Source organism: Haematobia irritans, chromosome 4, assembly GCF_050003625.1.
Source record: "Haematobia irritans isolate KBUSLIRL chromosome 4, ASM5000362v1, whole genome shotgun sequence".
NCBI lineage: Eukaryota > Metazoa > Arthropoda > Insecta > Diptera > Muscidae > Haematobia > Haematobia irritans.
Window position 1 is genome coordinate 65920076 of NC_134400.1, and position 16110 is coordinate 65936185.

The following is a 16110-nucleotide window of genomic DNA, read 5'->3' on the forward strand; positions in this document are numbered from 1 at the left end:
AATATGCGTACAGGAGAGGATACAATACAGCTGCAATGCTGTTAACTATGACGGAGTATGTCAGGGAGAGGCTGAATGCTGGTGATGATTGTGTCATGGTGTCCGTAGATTTGTCAAAGGCTTTTGACCGTATGAATCATTCAATGCTAGTAAGGAAGCTGCATACCAAATATGGTTTTACGTCATCTGCATGTAAGATGGGTTTGTCATACTTAGTGAAGAGGTCTCAGTTTGTGCGTATAGGTGACCGTGATTCATATGTGGCAGATCTGTCTTGTGGTGTGCCCCAGGGCTCGGTGTTGGGACCACTGTTCTTCATAATGTTTGTTGATGACTGTGTGGATTGCCTAGATTTCAACGTGGTCAGACCCTACTTATATGCAGATGACGTTCAGCTAATCTTTACTGGTTTTAGGGGAATTCCACTTGTTCTTGAGTCAGGGATTAATGATAATTTGCGGTTTCTTTCGGGGTGGTTGACGGATAATGGCTTTGTCGCCAATCCGGATAAGACTAAGGCGGTTATGTTCCGTACCGGTCATCGTTTATTTTCATACCCGAGGATTCATATGTGTGGTACTGATACTAAGTGTCTAGGGGTGATGATTGATGATTGTTTGAATTTTAGTCACCATATTGATTATGTTTCCTCCAGGGTCACACTGGGACATAGGAAATTGTACAGTTGTGGACTGAATTTGCCTCTTCCGGTGAGACGTTTGATGGGTTTTGCGTTCCTAATGACTCAGGTGAACTACTGCCTTGAATTGGTACCATGCACTCAACACTATAATAGACACAGGATCAGGCTCATCGTCAATAGAATAGTGCGTTTTGTATACGGACTTCGTAGGTTTGATCATGTCAGTGACTATGTTAAGGAATTCCTTGGATGTAATTTTGAACAATATGTTTCATTGCGTAAATTGACTTTTTTCTATAAGGCTATTCAGAGATCGTTACCCGCGGATTTACTTTCGAAATTTATTTTCTCCCACTCTGTTAGGAACCCACAGATTAACATACCTCAGATTTCCTGTTCTACATTCGAGAGATCGTTCATAGTGTCCGTTGCTAGAATTTGGAATTCTCTCCCGATAACACTCAGGTGCTTCAACTTTACTGTTTACCAATTTAAGCAATTCTTTGTACAGAGTTTTCTAAATGAATGATTTATAGAAGAATAAATTAATTAATAAAGATGTCTGTCATTGCCAATGGTAGTTATCCTTATTTTGTGGAATAAGTATTGGTGGATATTATTTGAACCTTTAGCCATATTTTTATTTTTATTTTTTATTTCTTAGTTTTATTTTTATTATTTGCTTTATTTTTGCTTATTTCGTTTGCACTTATATATTCTTCACTTTTTCTAAAAATTCATTCATATTGTTATTTAATTAAATGGTTGATTTATTTTAGATTTTATATAATTAATTAGTTATAGCAATATTTTTGCTTATTTGATTTGCATTTATATATCCTACACTTTTTTAAAAATGCAGTCATATTGTTCTTTAATTAAATAGTAAATTTATTTTAGATTTTATATAATTAATTAGTTATAGAGGCAATGCGCTATTGACCTTTCAGGCTTATTGTATTGTCGTAAATAAATAAATAAATAAATAAATAAATAAATAAAATAATTTTTTTGAATAATCTATCTAATTTATAGTTTATGATTTAAATCAAATTATATCCCAATATTAGTAAGCATTAGGATATGCTCTCTCGTGTGTACTCTTCCTCATTGTTTGATACATACATGTAAGAAAGCTGACATTTGACATTTACAAAAATTCACTAAAAAATTGTAAAAATCCATTCTATCAAGAATTATCTAAACTGATGAGAGGTCCATATCCACAATTTATATTTATATTAATAATAAAATATTCTATATTTTTAGATGCAATACTTGGAAGTTATGGCGTGTGTTTCTGGCTTACAACATATAAATCAAATACGATCTTTGAAGATATCACGTCCTACAACATCTGTTTTTAACAGTCCAAAAGTGTGGTGGCAATATGCAGCTAAATGCCATGGACTTAATAACAAAAATTGTGAAGAGAACTGGAAGATAGCAAAGGAAAATGTCAGATATATATCCCTTTACAAGCGGTTGCTCAATAATCCGTCGGAAAATATTTTGAAAGAAGACAAACAATTTAAACTCGAATTCGAGAAGGAACGTCGTCTTGAGGAATTGGTATTTCTGCGCGACCTATGCTATGCAAATGTTCGATCCATGAATATGAATGCCGGAAACCATAATGTTTTACAAGGTAGGAATATACTGTATCATTGGTTTCCTAATTGGCTCGGTTGGAGTAAAATGTCTGACACAACAACTGTAGATACCAAATTAGAAATGGATGAAGCATATAAAAATATTGAAGACGACATATTAAGCGCCTTGAAAGAAACAATTGAAAATGAGACTTTCTCCAAGCGTGATTCAGTGTTTGGACACTTTACTTTTGCCTTATCCGACGTGAATATTGGATTAAAGTCTCGAGTTGACGACAATGATGCAATTAAGTTAAATATGGAATTAAAAAAATTGTTTTGTTTTGTTGAACTAAAGCCTAAGCTCACATCGTACCGTGTTGGTATATCGTTGGGTTCAATTCGTTTGAATGACAAATTAACAAAATCCACCGAGTTTCCCTTTCTAATAAAACCACAAAAACAAGAACATACTACCCTAAAAACAAGGTACGGTGAATTTTTGAACCTTTTTTCAAAAAGAGAATCTTCTAACATAAATGAAGATCCATGGTTTCAATTACAATACGAAAGAAACCCACCTGATCACGAATCCAATTATCGGCTAATAATGAAATCTAAAAGCTTAGATGTCGTGTATAATGAAAGCGCTCTGAAGTGGCTAATATCATTTTTTGTCATTGACAATGCTGAACCAAAGGGCATCAAGTGTGTTCTAGCTGAGCGAAAACGCAGGGAAGTGTCTCGCTTGAAGTTCTTCAAAAATTGGAAAAACGTGCTTGTAGGTCAAAAGGTAAAAAAGCGTGCTATATATGCCTGTACAATAATTTCTTATGTATATATTTTAGCAGGATAATCAAAACAAATGGTCATTCGAAATTGATATCTCAGCTCCAAGAATTATTTGTGTTGAAAACTTTCAAGAAAGAAATTCATCAGTGGTTTTAATAGATTTTGGTCGCTTTCAGTTGTTTAAAAATGAACGATCATCTGAAGAATTGAATTCGAATGATAATGATGTAAATGACAAAGACAGCGACGACGATCTCTTTATGACACCATGCTCCACCCCTCCTGGATCCCAAACAAGTAGAACTGATTCTCCAGAAACGAGTATCGTTGTAACCTCTGCGCCAGGGCAAGAAACATTGCATTCAAAGTTTGTAATAAATAATGACACTGGTCTGGAGACTCGGCTATGCAAAGAAATATATGATAAATATATTATCAATCTTACTGATTTGCAAATTTTAGTTTGTAAAAATAGAGAATGTGTGTTTGCTTGCGCTAAGACTTCCTCCAATTATCACCTATTAGATAAATTTAATATAAATCTTCATTTTGAAAGAAGAATAATAGATACATCGGATCCAGAGTATCCTGCTTTCACATTGTTTGGAAATCTTAACAGAATTGTAGCTCATATTAACGAACAAAAAATATCTGATTGTTTTCGAATATTGAATCCTATAACATTTGATTTGTTCTTTTCCAAAAAACATGAAAAGGTGGAAAAAAACTTGCAAGATAACTACGGCAACGATTCAAATACAACAATATTTAAAGTTGTCATTGGGAAAATTATTATCGATATTCAATCAAGGGAGAAAAGTATTGCAGAAATGCAGGTAATAGGCGCAAAAGCTGGAATAACAAAGAAAACTGGTGATGTTAGCATCAACCTGTCGGTGCATGGGTTTCTTCTGGTAGATGCAGTTCAATCTTTTGGACCAGACTTCGAACTTCTTATTGCGAGCCATCGCCATGTAGAGTATGTACTTGAAAAGACGTTTCAACATTGTTTAAAACATCTTTTTTTACAGAATGGATAGTATATCAGGAAGTTTAAAACAAAGCGAACCCTGTTCTCCCACTTCCCCCAGTACACCAGATCCTAATGGGCGTCATCGATGCGCCAGCCCTCACATTATCAATAGAGCTCTTCATAAGCTAGAAGCAGGTAAGACATACATCCTCACAGGATATTGGTGTACATCGCTAGCGACGGACCTATCGCGGGACTGTTACCAATATTCCAATTTGCCTTTATTTTAATAAATTGCTATAATATATGAGGCGATATCAGGACGAAAGCAATGATGAGTCATGAGTGGACTTCGGAGACGGAATTTGGCTTCAATGACGGAATTCAAGATTGTAATGCTGAGCCAGACATATATTATCTCCGAAAGATATATTATAGGCAAAGTATATCAAAATGAAAGAGTGAGGGTTCGGGTTTTAATTTAAGTGTATTTGAAAATGTTACATGGGCTCATCGTTGTACTTATTTTACTATATTTGGAGAATAATGTATCACTTGTGAAGACGGGCTGTAATTTCAAAGACAAATTTGTGCAAATCGTCAGTCGACTTATAACCAAAGGAAATTCCGCGACACACTTCATAGTGTTGTTCCAAACTCAGAGTTCATAATAGTTTCAAGTTTGTTTATTTATAGTTACGTATACAAAAGATTGCAACCTCATAAATACAGTATGTGATTCAAGATGATCAAACAAAATATTTAGTATATCATAAAACGAAATAAGGATTAATAACATTAATTAGATATAAAAAGAAACCCATAATAATATAGTCCCTATTAATCGTAAAAATGTAGACTCAAAAATAAAAGAGATATTTTTAGTGGATGGGGACCAGAGAACGACTGCGATTTACCGCAACCGACCAGTGTATTTAGTAAACACCAATATTTGCAATCTTAAAACACCAATTAGTAAAACAATTTCAACCATCAATATCCAATGCAACCGACGACTGTCGGTGTTTGTTAGTATGTGTTGGTCTCTCAAAAATACCGCACACAAAAAAATTTCTGATTCAATCACGAAATTAATTTATCCAATTAATTTTTTAATTGAAATGTCTTCAATCACGAAAATAATAGTATTAATCACAAAATTCTTGATTAAAAAAATAATTGATTTCCTTAGCAAATTTCAATTAATTTTTTTAATTGATTCAATTAAAAATTTAATTGATGTTGATTGCAAAACTCAATTAATTTTTTAATTAAAAAAGGTCAATATTTTCAATTACTTTCTGAACTGGCTTAGAGTTTTTATTTGGAATAACAAATGATTGTTTGAAATACATTTTTATACCCTGCGCCACACTGTGGAACAGGGTATTATAAGTTAGTGCATATGTTTGTAACACCCAGAAGGAGACGAGATAGACACATGGTGTCTTTGGTAATAATGCTCAGGGTGGGTCGCTGAGCCGATATAACCATGTCCGTCTGTCCGCCTGTCCGTCTGTTGACTATACTACAATTAGTAGTAAAGTCAAGTGCGAAAAATTTGATTGGAATCTGTTCAGATTTAGATATAGCTCCCATATATATCTTTCGCCCGATATGGACTTATATGGCCCCAGAAGCCAGAGTTTTGGCCCAATTTGGTTGAAATTTTGCACTAGGAGTACAATTAGTAATGTAGTCATGTGTGCCAAATTTGATTGAAATCGGTTCAGGTTTAGATATAGCTCCCATATATATGTTTTTCTGATTTCGGCAAAAATGGTCAAAATACCAACATTTTCCTTGTAAAATCGCCATTACTTAGTCGAAAAGTTGTAAAAATGACTCTAATTTCCCTATACTTCTAATACATATATATCGAGCGATAAATCATAAATAAACTTTTGCGACGTTTCCTTAAAATTGCTTCAGATTTAAATGTTTCCCATATTTTTTTTACTAAAATTGTGTAGCCAACTTAAATTTTGAGTATATAGATTTTGTAAAAGTCTATCAAATTCTGTCCAAATCGAGTGATATTTAAATGTATGTATTTGGGACAAACCTTTATATATAGCACACATTTGACGGATGTGATATGGTATCGAAAATGTAGATCTACAAAGTGGTGCAGGGTATAATATAGTCGGCCCGGCCCGACTTTAGACTTTCCTTACTTGTTAATTATAAAATAAAAAAATGTTCATCACTTTTTATACCCTGCGCCACACTGTGGAACAGGGTATTATAAGTTAGTGCATATGTTTGTAACACCCAGAAGGAGACGAGATAGACACATGGTGTCTTTGGCAATAATGCTCAGGGTGGGTCCCTGAGTCGATATAAACATGTCCGTCTGTCCGTCCGTCCGTCTGTCTGTGAACACATTTTTGTGATCAAAGTCTAGGTCGCAATTTAAGTCCAATCGCCTTGAAATTTGGCACATGTTCCTAATTTGGGTCAGAATAGAACCCTATTGATTTTGGAAGAAAACGGTTCAGATTTAGATATAGCTCCCATATATATCTTTCGCCCGATATGCACTAATATGGACCCAGCAGCCAGAGTTTTATACCGATTTGCTTGAAATTTTGTACAAACATAATACTTAGTCGTATAGTAGAGTGTGAAAAATTTGATTGAAATCGGTTCAGATTTAGATATAGCTCCCATATATATATATCTTTCGCCCGATATGGACTTAAAGGGTGATATGGTCAAAATTTGGTCAATATGAACTTGACGTATTTCTTTCAATTTTGCATTTAAAACCCTGAACACCCCTCATTTTGAAGGTGTGTGTGTGTAGAATGTTGCTCCTATTTTGATTTTGGAATTCACTCTTCAGTTGTCAAAATGCCGTCCAAGCAAGAAGAGCAGCGTATCAAAATTTTACTCGCGCATCGCGAAAATCCGAGCTACACGCACGCAAAGCTGTTTGGGGAACGTTTGTCGCCAGCCAGGAAGTCTGGATTGGGGGGAAATCGAAAACCGGAAGCCGCTGAGACGACAAAGAGAGTTGCCGGTAGTTTCAAGCGAAACCCTAACCTCTCTCTCCGAGATGCCGCAAATAAGCTGGGTGTATCGTCTACAACCGTGCATCGAGCCAAAAAACGAACCGGACTATCGACATACAAGAAGGTAGTGACACCAAATCGCGATGATAAACAAAATACCACGACCAAAGCGCGATCCCGGAGGCTGTACACGACGATGCTGACGAAGTTTGACTGCGTGGTAATGGACGACGAAACCTACGTCAAAGCCGACTACAAGCAGCTACCGGGACAGGAGTTTTATACGGCAAAAGGAAGGGGAAAGGTAGCAGATATTTTCAAGCACATACAACTGTCAAAGTTCGCAAAGAAATATCTGGTTTGGCAAGCCATCTGTGCCTGTGGCTTGAAAAGCAGCATTTTCATAGATTCCGGGACTGTCAACCAAGAAATTTAGGTGAAAGAGTGTTTGAATAAACATCTGCTGCCTTTCCTGAAGAAACACGGTTGTTCCGTACTGTTTTGGCCGGATTTGGCATCTTGCCATTACGGTAAAAAGGCCATGGAGTGGTACGCCGCCAACAACGTGCAGGTGGTTCCCAAGGACAAGAACCCTCCCAACACGCCAGAGCTCCGCCCAATTGAGAAATACTGGGCTATTGTCAAGCGGAACCTAAAGAAGACCAAAAAACTGCTAAGGACGAGCAGCAGTTCAAGGCAAAGTGGCTTTCTGCGGCGAAGAAGGTGGACAAGGTGGCTGTACAAAATCTGATGGCAGGTGTCAAGCGTGAGGCCCGGCAATTCGGATTTGGAAAAGCGAAAGCCTAACTGAATATTTTTCCTGAACTTTATACTAATTGAACTTGAAAAAGAAATTGAATTTGATTTTTTAAATAAACGATTTCACCGATTTACACGCGTTTTCCTTTGACCAAATTTTGACCGTATCACCCTTTATATGGCCCCAGAAGCCAGATTTTTGGCCGAATTTGGTTGAAATTTTGCACTAGGAGTACAATTAGTAGTATAGTCAAGTGTGCAAAATTTGATTGAAATCGGCTCAGATTTAGATATAGCTCCCATATATATCTTTCGCCCGATATGGACTAATGTGGTCCTAGAAGCCAGAGTTTTGTATCAATTAATTTTTTAATTAATAATTTTAAAATTTTCAATCATTTACTTAATTAACTTAATGTTTCTACCTTGATTAAAAAGTTAATTGTATCAATTAATTTTTAATTAAACATTTTAAAATTTTCAATCATTTACTTAATTAATTTAATGTTTCTACCTTGATTAAAAAGTTAATTGTATCAATTAATTTATTAATTGGAAATATTTTGGTGATATTTTTTTCTGTGCGTAGTAAAGCAATCACACAAATGGGTTATTCATATCTCAGCAGCAATGCTGCCGCTACTACTTCAATCGAAGTATTTTGCTTCATTTACACAAAATTTACTTCGTCACTCCTTCTTTCAAAAATCTGCTTCACTTTTTGTTCTGCTTCAAATTTTTAAATTTTCCCCCATATTACCTAATTGTTTTTCCTATTCCTTTAATTACGATGAACATAGCGGTTTTAATCATTGAATTATTAACCGATGTGGACCAATTTTTGCATAGTTGTTAGATACCATATACTTAGACCATGTACCAAATTTCAGCTGGATCGTCCCCGCAAGCCAAATTTGGGGATCCGTTTATATGTGGGCTATACGTAAAAGTGGACAGATATGGCCCATTTGCAATACCATCCGACCTACATCAATAACAACTACTTGTGCCAAGTTTCAAGTCGATAGCTTCTTTCGTTCGGAAGTTAGCGTTTTTCAACAGACGGACGGACAGACGGACATGCTCAGATCGACTCAGAATTTCACCACGACCTAGAATATATATACTTTATGGGGTCTTTGAGCAATGTTTCGATGTGTTACAAACGGAATGACAAAGTTAATATACCCCCCATCCTATGGTGGAGGGTATAATAAAATGAATTCTATTGTTTGTTTTCAAAAATGTATGCTACTTCAATTTTATTCAATCTACTCCACTTTTTTCCAAAATCTACTTCACTCAATTTGTTACTAGCGGCAGCACTGCTGAGTCAGCAGTTTGGTATTCTCTTATTTGGTACTCTCTCAATTCTCTTGAGCTAATGCCAACTGCTGGTAATTGTTGTTGGGTGCAATCACACTTAAGTGCAGCGTTGCCACAATGAATTTTTATTTTGGACCAACATTTTTTCAACATTGGACCAAAACTCGTACCAGCGGACCATTTTTCCTAATTAAATTAATATAATTTAAAAGTTAAAGTTTTTCCAAAATTTTATTTTGATAGAAAATTTTGCCAAATTTTTATTTCTATTCAACATTTTTATTTCTGTAGAAAAATTTGTAAAAATTTTATTTCTATAGAAAAATTTATCAAAATTTAATTTCTTTAGAAAATTTTGCCCAAATTTTATTTCTATAGACGTTTTTGTCCAAATTATATTTCTATAAAATTTTGTCCAAATTTTATTTCTATGGGAAATTTTGTCAAAATTTCATTTCTTTAGGAAATTTTGTCAAAATTCCATTTCCATAGAAAATTTAGCCAAAATTGTTTCTCTATAGAAAATTTAGCCAAAATTTTATTTGTATAGAAAATTTTGTCAAACTTTTATTTCTGTAGAAATTTATCGCAAAATTTTATTTCTCTATACAATTTTTACAAAATGGTTGCATAATTATGTATCTATACAAAATTTTTTAAAATTTATTTCTGTACAAAAGTTTGATCATTTGAGATGCCCATGAGATTAGCAATTTCACGCACTTTTACTCGTCGATCATTTAATACCATATCATGCACTTTGGCTACAATTTCTGTTGTTGTTGCTGTTTTTGGACGTCCACTACTTGGTTCATCTTCAATGCTTGTACGACCACGTTTAAATTCAGCAACCCAATTTTTTACTGTTGCATATGAAGGAACACTTTCACCTAACACATTCACCATATCATTATGAATTTCTTGTCCCGATAAACCTTTTTTATGTAAATATTTAATGACAGCACGCATTTCTAATTTTTACATTGTAAAAAATTGCGGATGCGACTTTTTTGCACACCTGTTTCTATATGAAGGAGTTGCCAGAACGAAACAAAATTTAACATGTATTCATAACAGAGATGAAAGTTTTCAAAACACTTAACTTTTTTCTGTTTATACAGCGCTTTAGGAAGTTTCCGAACTGGCCTCGTATCTCAGTGATAATTGTGTAAAATGTGAGAATATTGGTCATATTTGTCTAAATTGTAAAACATGCGTATAGGGCTAAACCGATTTGGATCAAAATCGATTTAATTCACTTCACACTTAAATTTAATGTTAACAGGTTGGCTGATAAGTCCCCGGTCTGACACATAGATGACGTCGCTAGTATTAAATGCATATTATTTTTATATAGTACTGAAAAGGCGGGGAATTAAATAAAATAATTTATCAATGAGGGGGGGAATAAATAAAAACACAATTAAATTTCGGGTTTTAAAAAAAATAAATTAAAATTTAATTTATTGGCGGGGGTATTCGTACCTTCGGGTATTTGAGCGAGAGAGTAAGTAAGAGAAAGTTTCGATAAGTCATTTGTCATTTTTTCAGATATCGTTATAATTCAGGGGTGTATTTTACAATTCATGAAACTTAAATCTAACAGGGTGTCAACCTGAACATCCCGCCCCCCTTGCAGGAATGCAACATAGGGGCAAGCAGGAGCTAGGGGACAATAAAAAAACGAGAATTCAATTTACAATTCAATGGACATACAAATACAAAAAACATAAATAAATAAATTCAATGGGACCCAGAACGGACGTGAATCACAATCGTAGCAGGTCCACTGCCGGTGTTGGGGCTAACAGTGGAAGTGTTGACCGGATTGTGACCACAGGTGCATCGTCCGCCGGCGGCTCGAGGTTGATGCGATTCCGGATTTGTCGACATACTATTGGCTGCATTGGTGTTGCTACGAGCATCTAGCGAGCGCCTTTGGTGGGTGTCTCGTCGTGGAGTTTTCTTCCTAGGTTTAGCTTTTTCCGTGGCCTTCCTAGAATTCTGGGGTCGGCTAGCGACGGCACTGGGGGGATTTTCACGCTTCCCAACAAACCTCGGGTGGAGCATCGTATGGTGCTCACCACAGCATTCCATACATCTTTCACGGCTCTTGCAATTCAAGCGTTTATGGGACTCCGCCAAGCAGTTGAAGCAAAAGCCGAGCTTCATCACTGTTCTCCGACGTTTTGCCGAATCCATCGCACGAAAACGAGGACAGAGACGAAGTACGTGAGGCTGCAAACATATCTTACACCGCATCTCACTACCCTTCTTCGTGCGTTGGGTGACGTCTTTATCTGCCTCAGGGCGTTCATTTGTGAGACGACGTGATGGGCCAGACATGTCTGGAAACACGAAAATAAAAAAATGGGACAGCACACACAAAAAGAAAACAAGATGTTATTAATTTCGTTCATCAACAGGTAGTAGTACGAGTTTGACAACGGGCCTTGTAATAGTACAATTTCGAAACCTGATGTCAACAACTCGCACTTTGTTGTCGGGGCCTAAGTAGATCTTTCTACCTACTTTCCACTCTGGTGGAGGCAAATTATCTTTCCTGATTACTACCAGGTCACCAACTGCAAAATCTCTTTGAGGAAATTTCCACTTATTTCGCTTATGGAGTTCAATGAGATATTCCTCTTTCCACCTTTTGGCGAAAGAGTGAGAAAGTACCTTAAGTTTCTGCCATCTATTCACATAACTTAACGACTCAATTGCCGTGTCGGGCTCCGGTGGCGAGAGAAGGGTAGAACCTATAAGGAAGTGTCCTGGGGTCAAAGGGGCCAAATCGTCTGGATTATCGCTCATAGGACTTAGGGGCCTAGAATTAAGGTATGCCTCGATTCTAGCTAGCATTGTGCTGAACTCCTCAAAAGTAAACTTCTGAGAGTGAGACACTTTCTTAAGATGAGTCTTGAAACTCTTAACTCCTGCCTCCCAAAGACCACCCATATGTGGCGCACCAGGGGGAATAAATTTCCATTCTAATAATTGGAAGGCGTTAAGCGAAATAAGATTTTGCTTCACTTCAGCGAGAAATCGGGCTTGGTCTCTACCAAGAACATTAGAAGCTCCTACAAAAGATGTCCCATTATCCGAAAACATCTTAGAAGGGCAGCCTCTTCGGGAGAAAAATCGGGTGAATGCAGCAATAAAACAATCAGTCGACATGTCATTTGTCGCTTCCAAATGAATTGCCTTAGTCGCAAAGCAGACAAACACAAGCACATATCCCTTAGTGATACGGCAACCTCTACCAATGTAGGTCTTTATATCAAAGGGGCCTGCAAAGTCGACTCCAGTGCATGTAAACGGGCGAGACAGTGTAGTTCTCTCAGGGGGAAGAGCGGCCATAAGTTGGTCTACAGTTTTCTTCCGAAACAATACACATGTACGGCAATTATGGATGATTGTTCTGACGAGATTCTTCAGTCTGGGAACCCAAAATTCCAATCTCATTAATCTCAACATTAATGCATTTTAACCATGCACCGTATTCTTGTGAATGTACTCCAGGTACAATCTGGTAAACCGGGCATCAGAGGGTAGAATTTTGGGGAATCTCTCGTCATAGGTGAGAGTAGGGGAACGCGCAAGTCTACCATTCATCCGCATAAATCCAACAGAATCTATAAACGGATTGAAATTCAACAGAGGGCTCTTTCGAGATAACTGCGTATTGTTCTCCAGCGCCACATATTCAGGGAAATGTCGACGCTGGCAGAGGACAACAAGACGACCTTTCACAAAGTTGATCTCACCCTGTTCCAAGTTGAAGGATGAATGCGTCTGTGTCGATTTAAACTTCGGGTGTATTCGATGAAAGAATCTGAATACATATGACAAAACTCTTAGGGCTCTGGATAAATCAGAGAAACGGGCCAAAATATCCTCAGGAGGGGATAATTGGTTCAAATTGACTTGAATCGGTTTAGTTTCAAGATTCGTCATGATTCTAAACGTAGATTTTGGCCATTCGGAGCGAGGGCGACATAACCAAGCGGGACCTTTCCACCAAAGGTTATTTGTTAGAAGATCGCGCGCTGAAGAACCTCTCGAGGCTATATCAGCGGGGTTATCGTGTGATAGAACATGATGCCAATTACTAGTACCGATTTTCGTAGAGATGTTAGCTACTCGATTCGCAACAAACGTAGGCCAGTGGCACGGGGGCTTCTGAAGCCACGACAAAACTATCGTCGAATCAGTCCAATAGAATGTCTCAATTTCTGGGAGACTCAGCTCGGAGCGAATAGTCTCAACCATATCAGCCAATAGAGTTGCACCGCAGAGCTCTAAACGGGGCAAGGATTCAACCTTGATTGGCGCTACCTTAGTTCGTGCTGCGAGCAGATGCGTGACATAATCACCAGGGGCGTTTTTAATTCGGACGTATAGTGAAGCCGCATATGCTTTCTCAGAAGCATCACAAAATGCATGAAGCTGAACTTCATGGTCTGGGCTGAAACCAACCCATCGGGGGATCTCTATCCGTTCGATTTCACTATAATCGTCCAAAAACGCAAACCATCTATTCAGAGTCATGGGTGTCAAACATTCGTCCCAATCTGTTTTATCCTTCCAAATTTGTTGCATTATAATCTTAGCAACTATTATCTTAGGGGCCAGCCAACCTGCTGGATCGAACAATTTAGCTATCTCAGACAAAACAGCTCGTTTGGTGACGGAAGATCTAGTAGGGGCTGAAACCAACTTGAAAAAGAAAACATCTTTTCCAGCGTTCCAACGTAAACCCAGAGTCTTGGCGGTACTTTCATTGGAAATATTCAAAAAGTCATTATCCAATTAATATTCGGGGGGTAAATCTAACAAAAGACCCTGCACATTAGAAGTCCATTTTCTTAGATTAAACCCAGCAGAACCTAGAACTTCCATAAGTTCATCACGGCTCTTCATGGCATCATCTAAACTGTGAGCTCCTGCCAAAATGTCATCGACATACATCTGCGAACGTATTATCTCCGCAGCAGTCGGGAACTCACCCTCGACGTCATCAGCAAGTCTAAGTAGGGTCCGAATAGCAAGATATGGGGCACAGTTCACACCAAATGTGACCGTGTTCAATTCGAAATCTTTGATTATATCATCAGGGGCTAGACGGAAAACAATTCGCTGATATGACGCCTGATCGGGATGAATCAGAATTTGCCTATACATCTTCTCGATGTCGGCATTGAAGACAAATCTAAATAATCTCCATCGGAGAATCAAAACAATTAGATTTGCTTGTAGAACGGGTCCAGTATACAATACGTTATTAAGACTAACGCCATTAGAAGTGACACTGGAAGCATTAAACACCACACGTAATTTAGTGGTGGCGCTGTCAGGCTTGAAAACAGCGTGATGGGGTAAATAATACACAGTATTAGAAGAATTTACCTTATTCTCATCAATCATGGTCATATGTCCCAAATCAGCGTACTCTTGTAGTACCCTGTCATACTGAATCTTCAGCTCGGGATTTCTCATTAACCGCGACTCATTTCGCTTAAATTGAGAAATGGCATTATTCCGGGACAAACCAAGTTGCAAATCTTTGGGGTATTCACGCTTAAAAGGCAGTGAAACAACATATCGACCATTATCATTACGATAAGTCGTTCGTAGGTATAATTCCTCACACCATCTATCCTCTTCTGACATAGTGCATACTTTCGGTACATCTTCGATTTCCCAAAACCTAGCAAGTTGATCATTCAACTCTATGTGGCTGTAAAATGATACCACCGACTGTAGGGGCTTGGTTTGGGAGACTTTGCCAGTCACGATCCAACCGAAAACTGATTTCTGGGCAATAAGATCACCATTAGGGTGCTTATGAACATCAGTATGCATTATCCGAGAATATATATCACCACCCAGTAAAAGGTCCATATGAGAACACTTTAGATCACACATCGTGACTTCGGGCAGATCTACATCTAGTAGCTGTGACAATGAATAAGTAGGCAAATGACCAGTTAACTTGTCAACCACATACGCATCTGTCGACAACTCAAAAGTTGGGTCAATAGGGGAGCACAAAGAGATCCTACAAACATTAGTAGACTTCGCCGATATCGTGCCGTTTAGGCCAACAATATTCGCAGAAGTAACTGGGAATATCGGCAAAGCAAGTTTCTTTTGCAACTTTCGGGAAATAAAAGTTGCTTGCGAGGCAGGATCGATCAATGCTCTAGCAGAACACTTCACGCCATGACAACACAAATCTACCACAGTAGTTCCCAAAAGAACTGTAGAAAACTGTGATGTTTCCATAGCAGTTGCAAAAGTTTGCAACGAACGGGCAGCCTCTGATGTAGAAGGAACATCGTCAGAAGCTGATCGGGCTGGATTTCCCATATCGCGGGTCATTCCAGGTCGTGAGCTCGAATCTCGACTTACTTGTGCTGAGGATTCCCTTCTATGCAAGTGAGAATGATGTTTTTGTTTGCAGAAGAAACATATATTTGAGCTCTTACAATTGCTAAAAGTGTGCGACGAAGCTAGACAATTTGTGCAACATTTGAGTCGCTTGACGGTTTCCAATCGATTGTTAACCGACATTTGAAGAAATTCTTCGCATAATCGTAGGGGATGCGATTCGGAACAAAGAGGACATTTCTGCTGAGGATTAGATGGTATAGTAGTAGAGAAGCTCTTAAAACTTCTATTACCATTATTATTAGTAATTGACTTTCTCTTTGGGCTAGTAGGTTTCCTTACATAACTCGGACCAGAAGACGTCGAAATATTATGGGCGCCTTTAATGTCAAAGACGGACTCAAGGGTCTGATACCGAGCAGTCAAGAACTTATCCATTGTTTCCCATTTAGGTAGGTCAGAACTTGACCCTTGAGATTGCTCCCAATGTCCTAGGGTAACTTCAGGAAGACGGGTGGAACATATGAAAACAAATATAACGTCCCAATTCTTCGTATCAATGCCCAAAAGAGACAAATTAGTTATGCAATCGCTCATAGTACGCTGCAATTG

At 37.7% G+C, this 16110-nt stretch overlaps 1 protein-coding gene across 1 annotated transcript in view; it reads left to right on the top strand.

The window, feature by feature from the left end:
• The window catches only part of Vps13D (vacuolar protein sorting 13D), a gene marked incomplete in the record, with an annotated part of 741787 nt that overhangs the window by 2969 nt on the left and 722708 nt on the right, over positions 1–16110 (top strand). The window contains 3 exon segments of the mRNA XM_075308271.1: positions 1913–3028; positions 3084–4006; positions 4059–4195. Of these exon segments, the coding sequence (XP_075164386.1) occupies positions 1913–3028; positions 3084–4006; positions 4059–4195 (2176 nt within the window).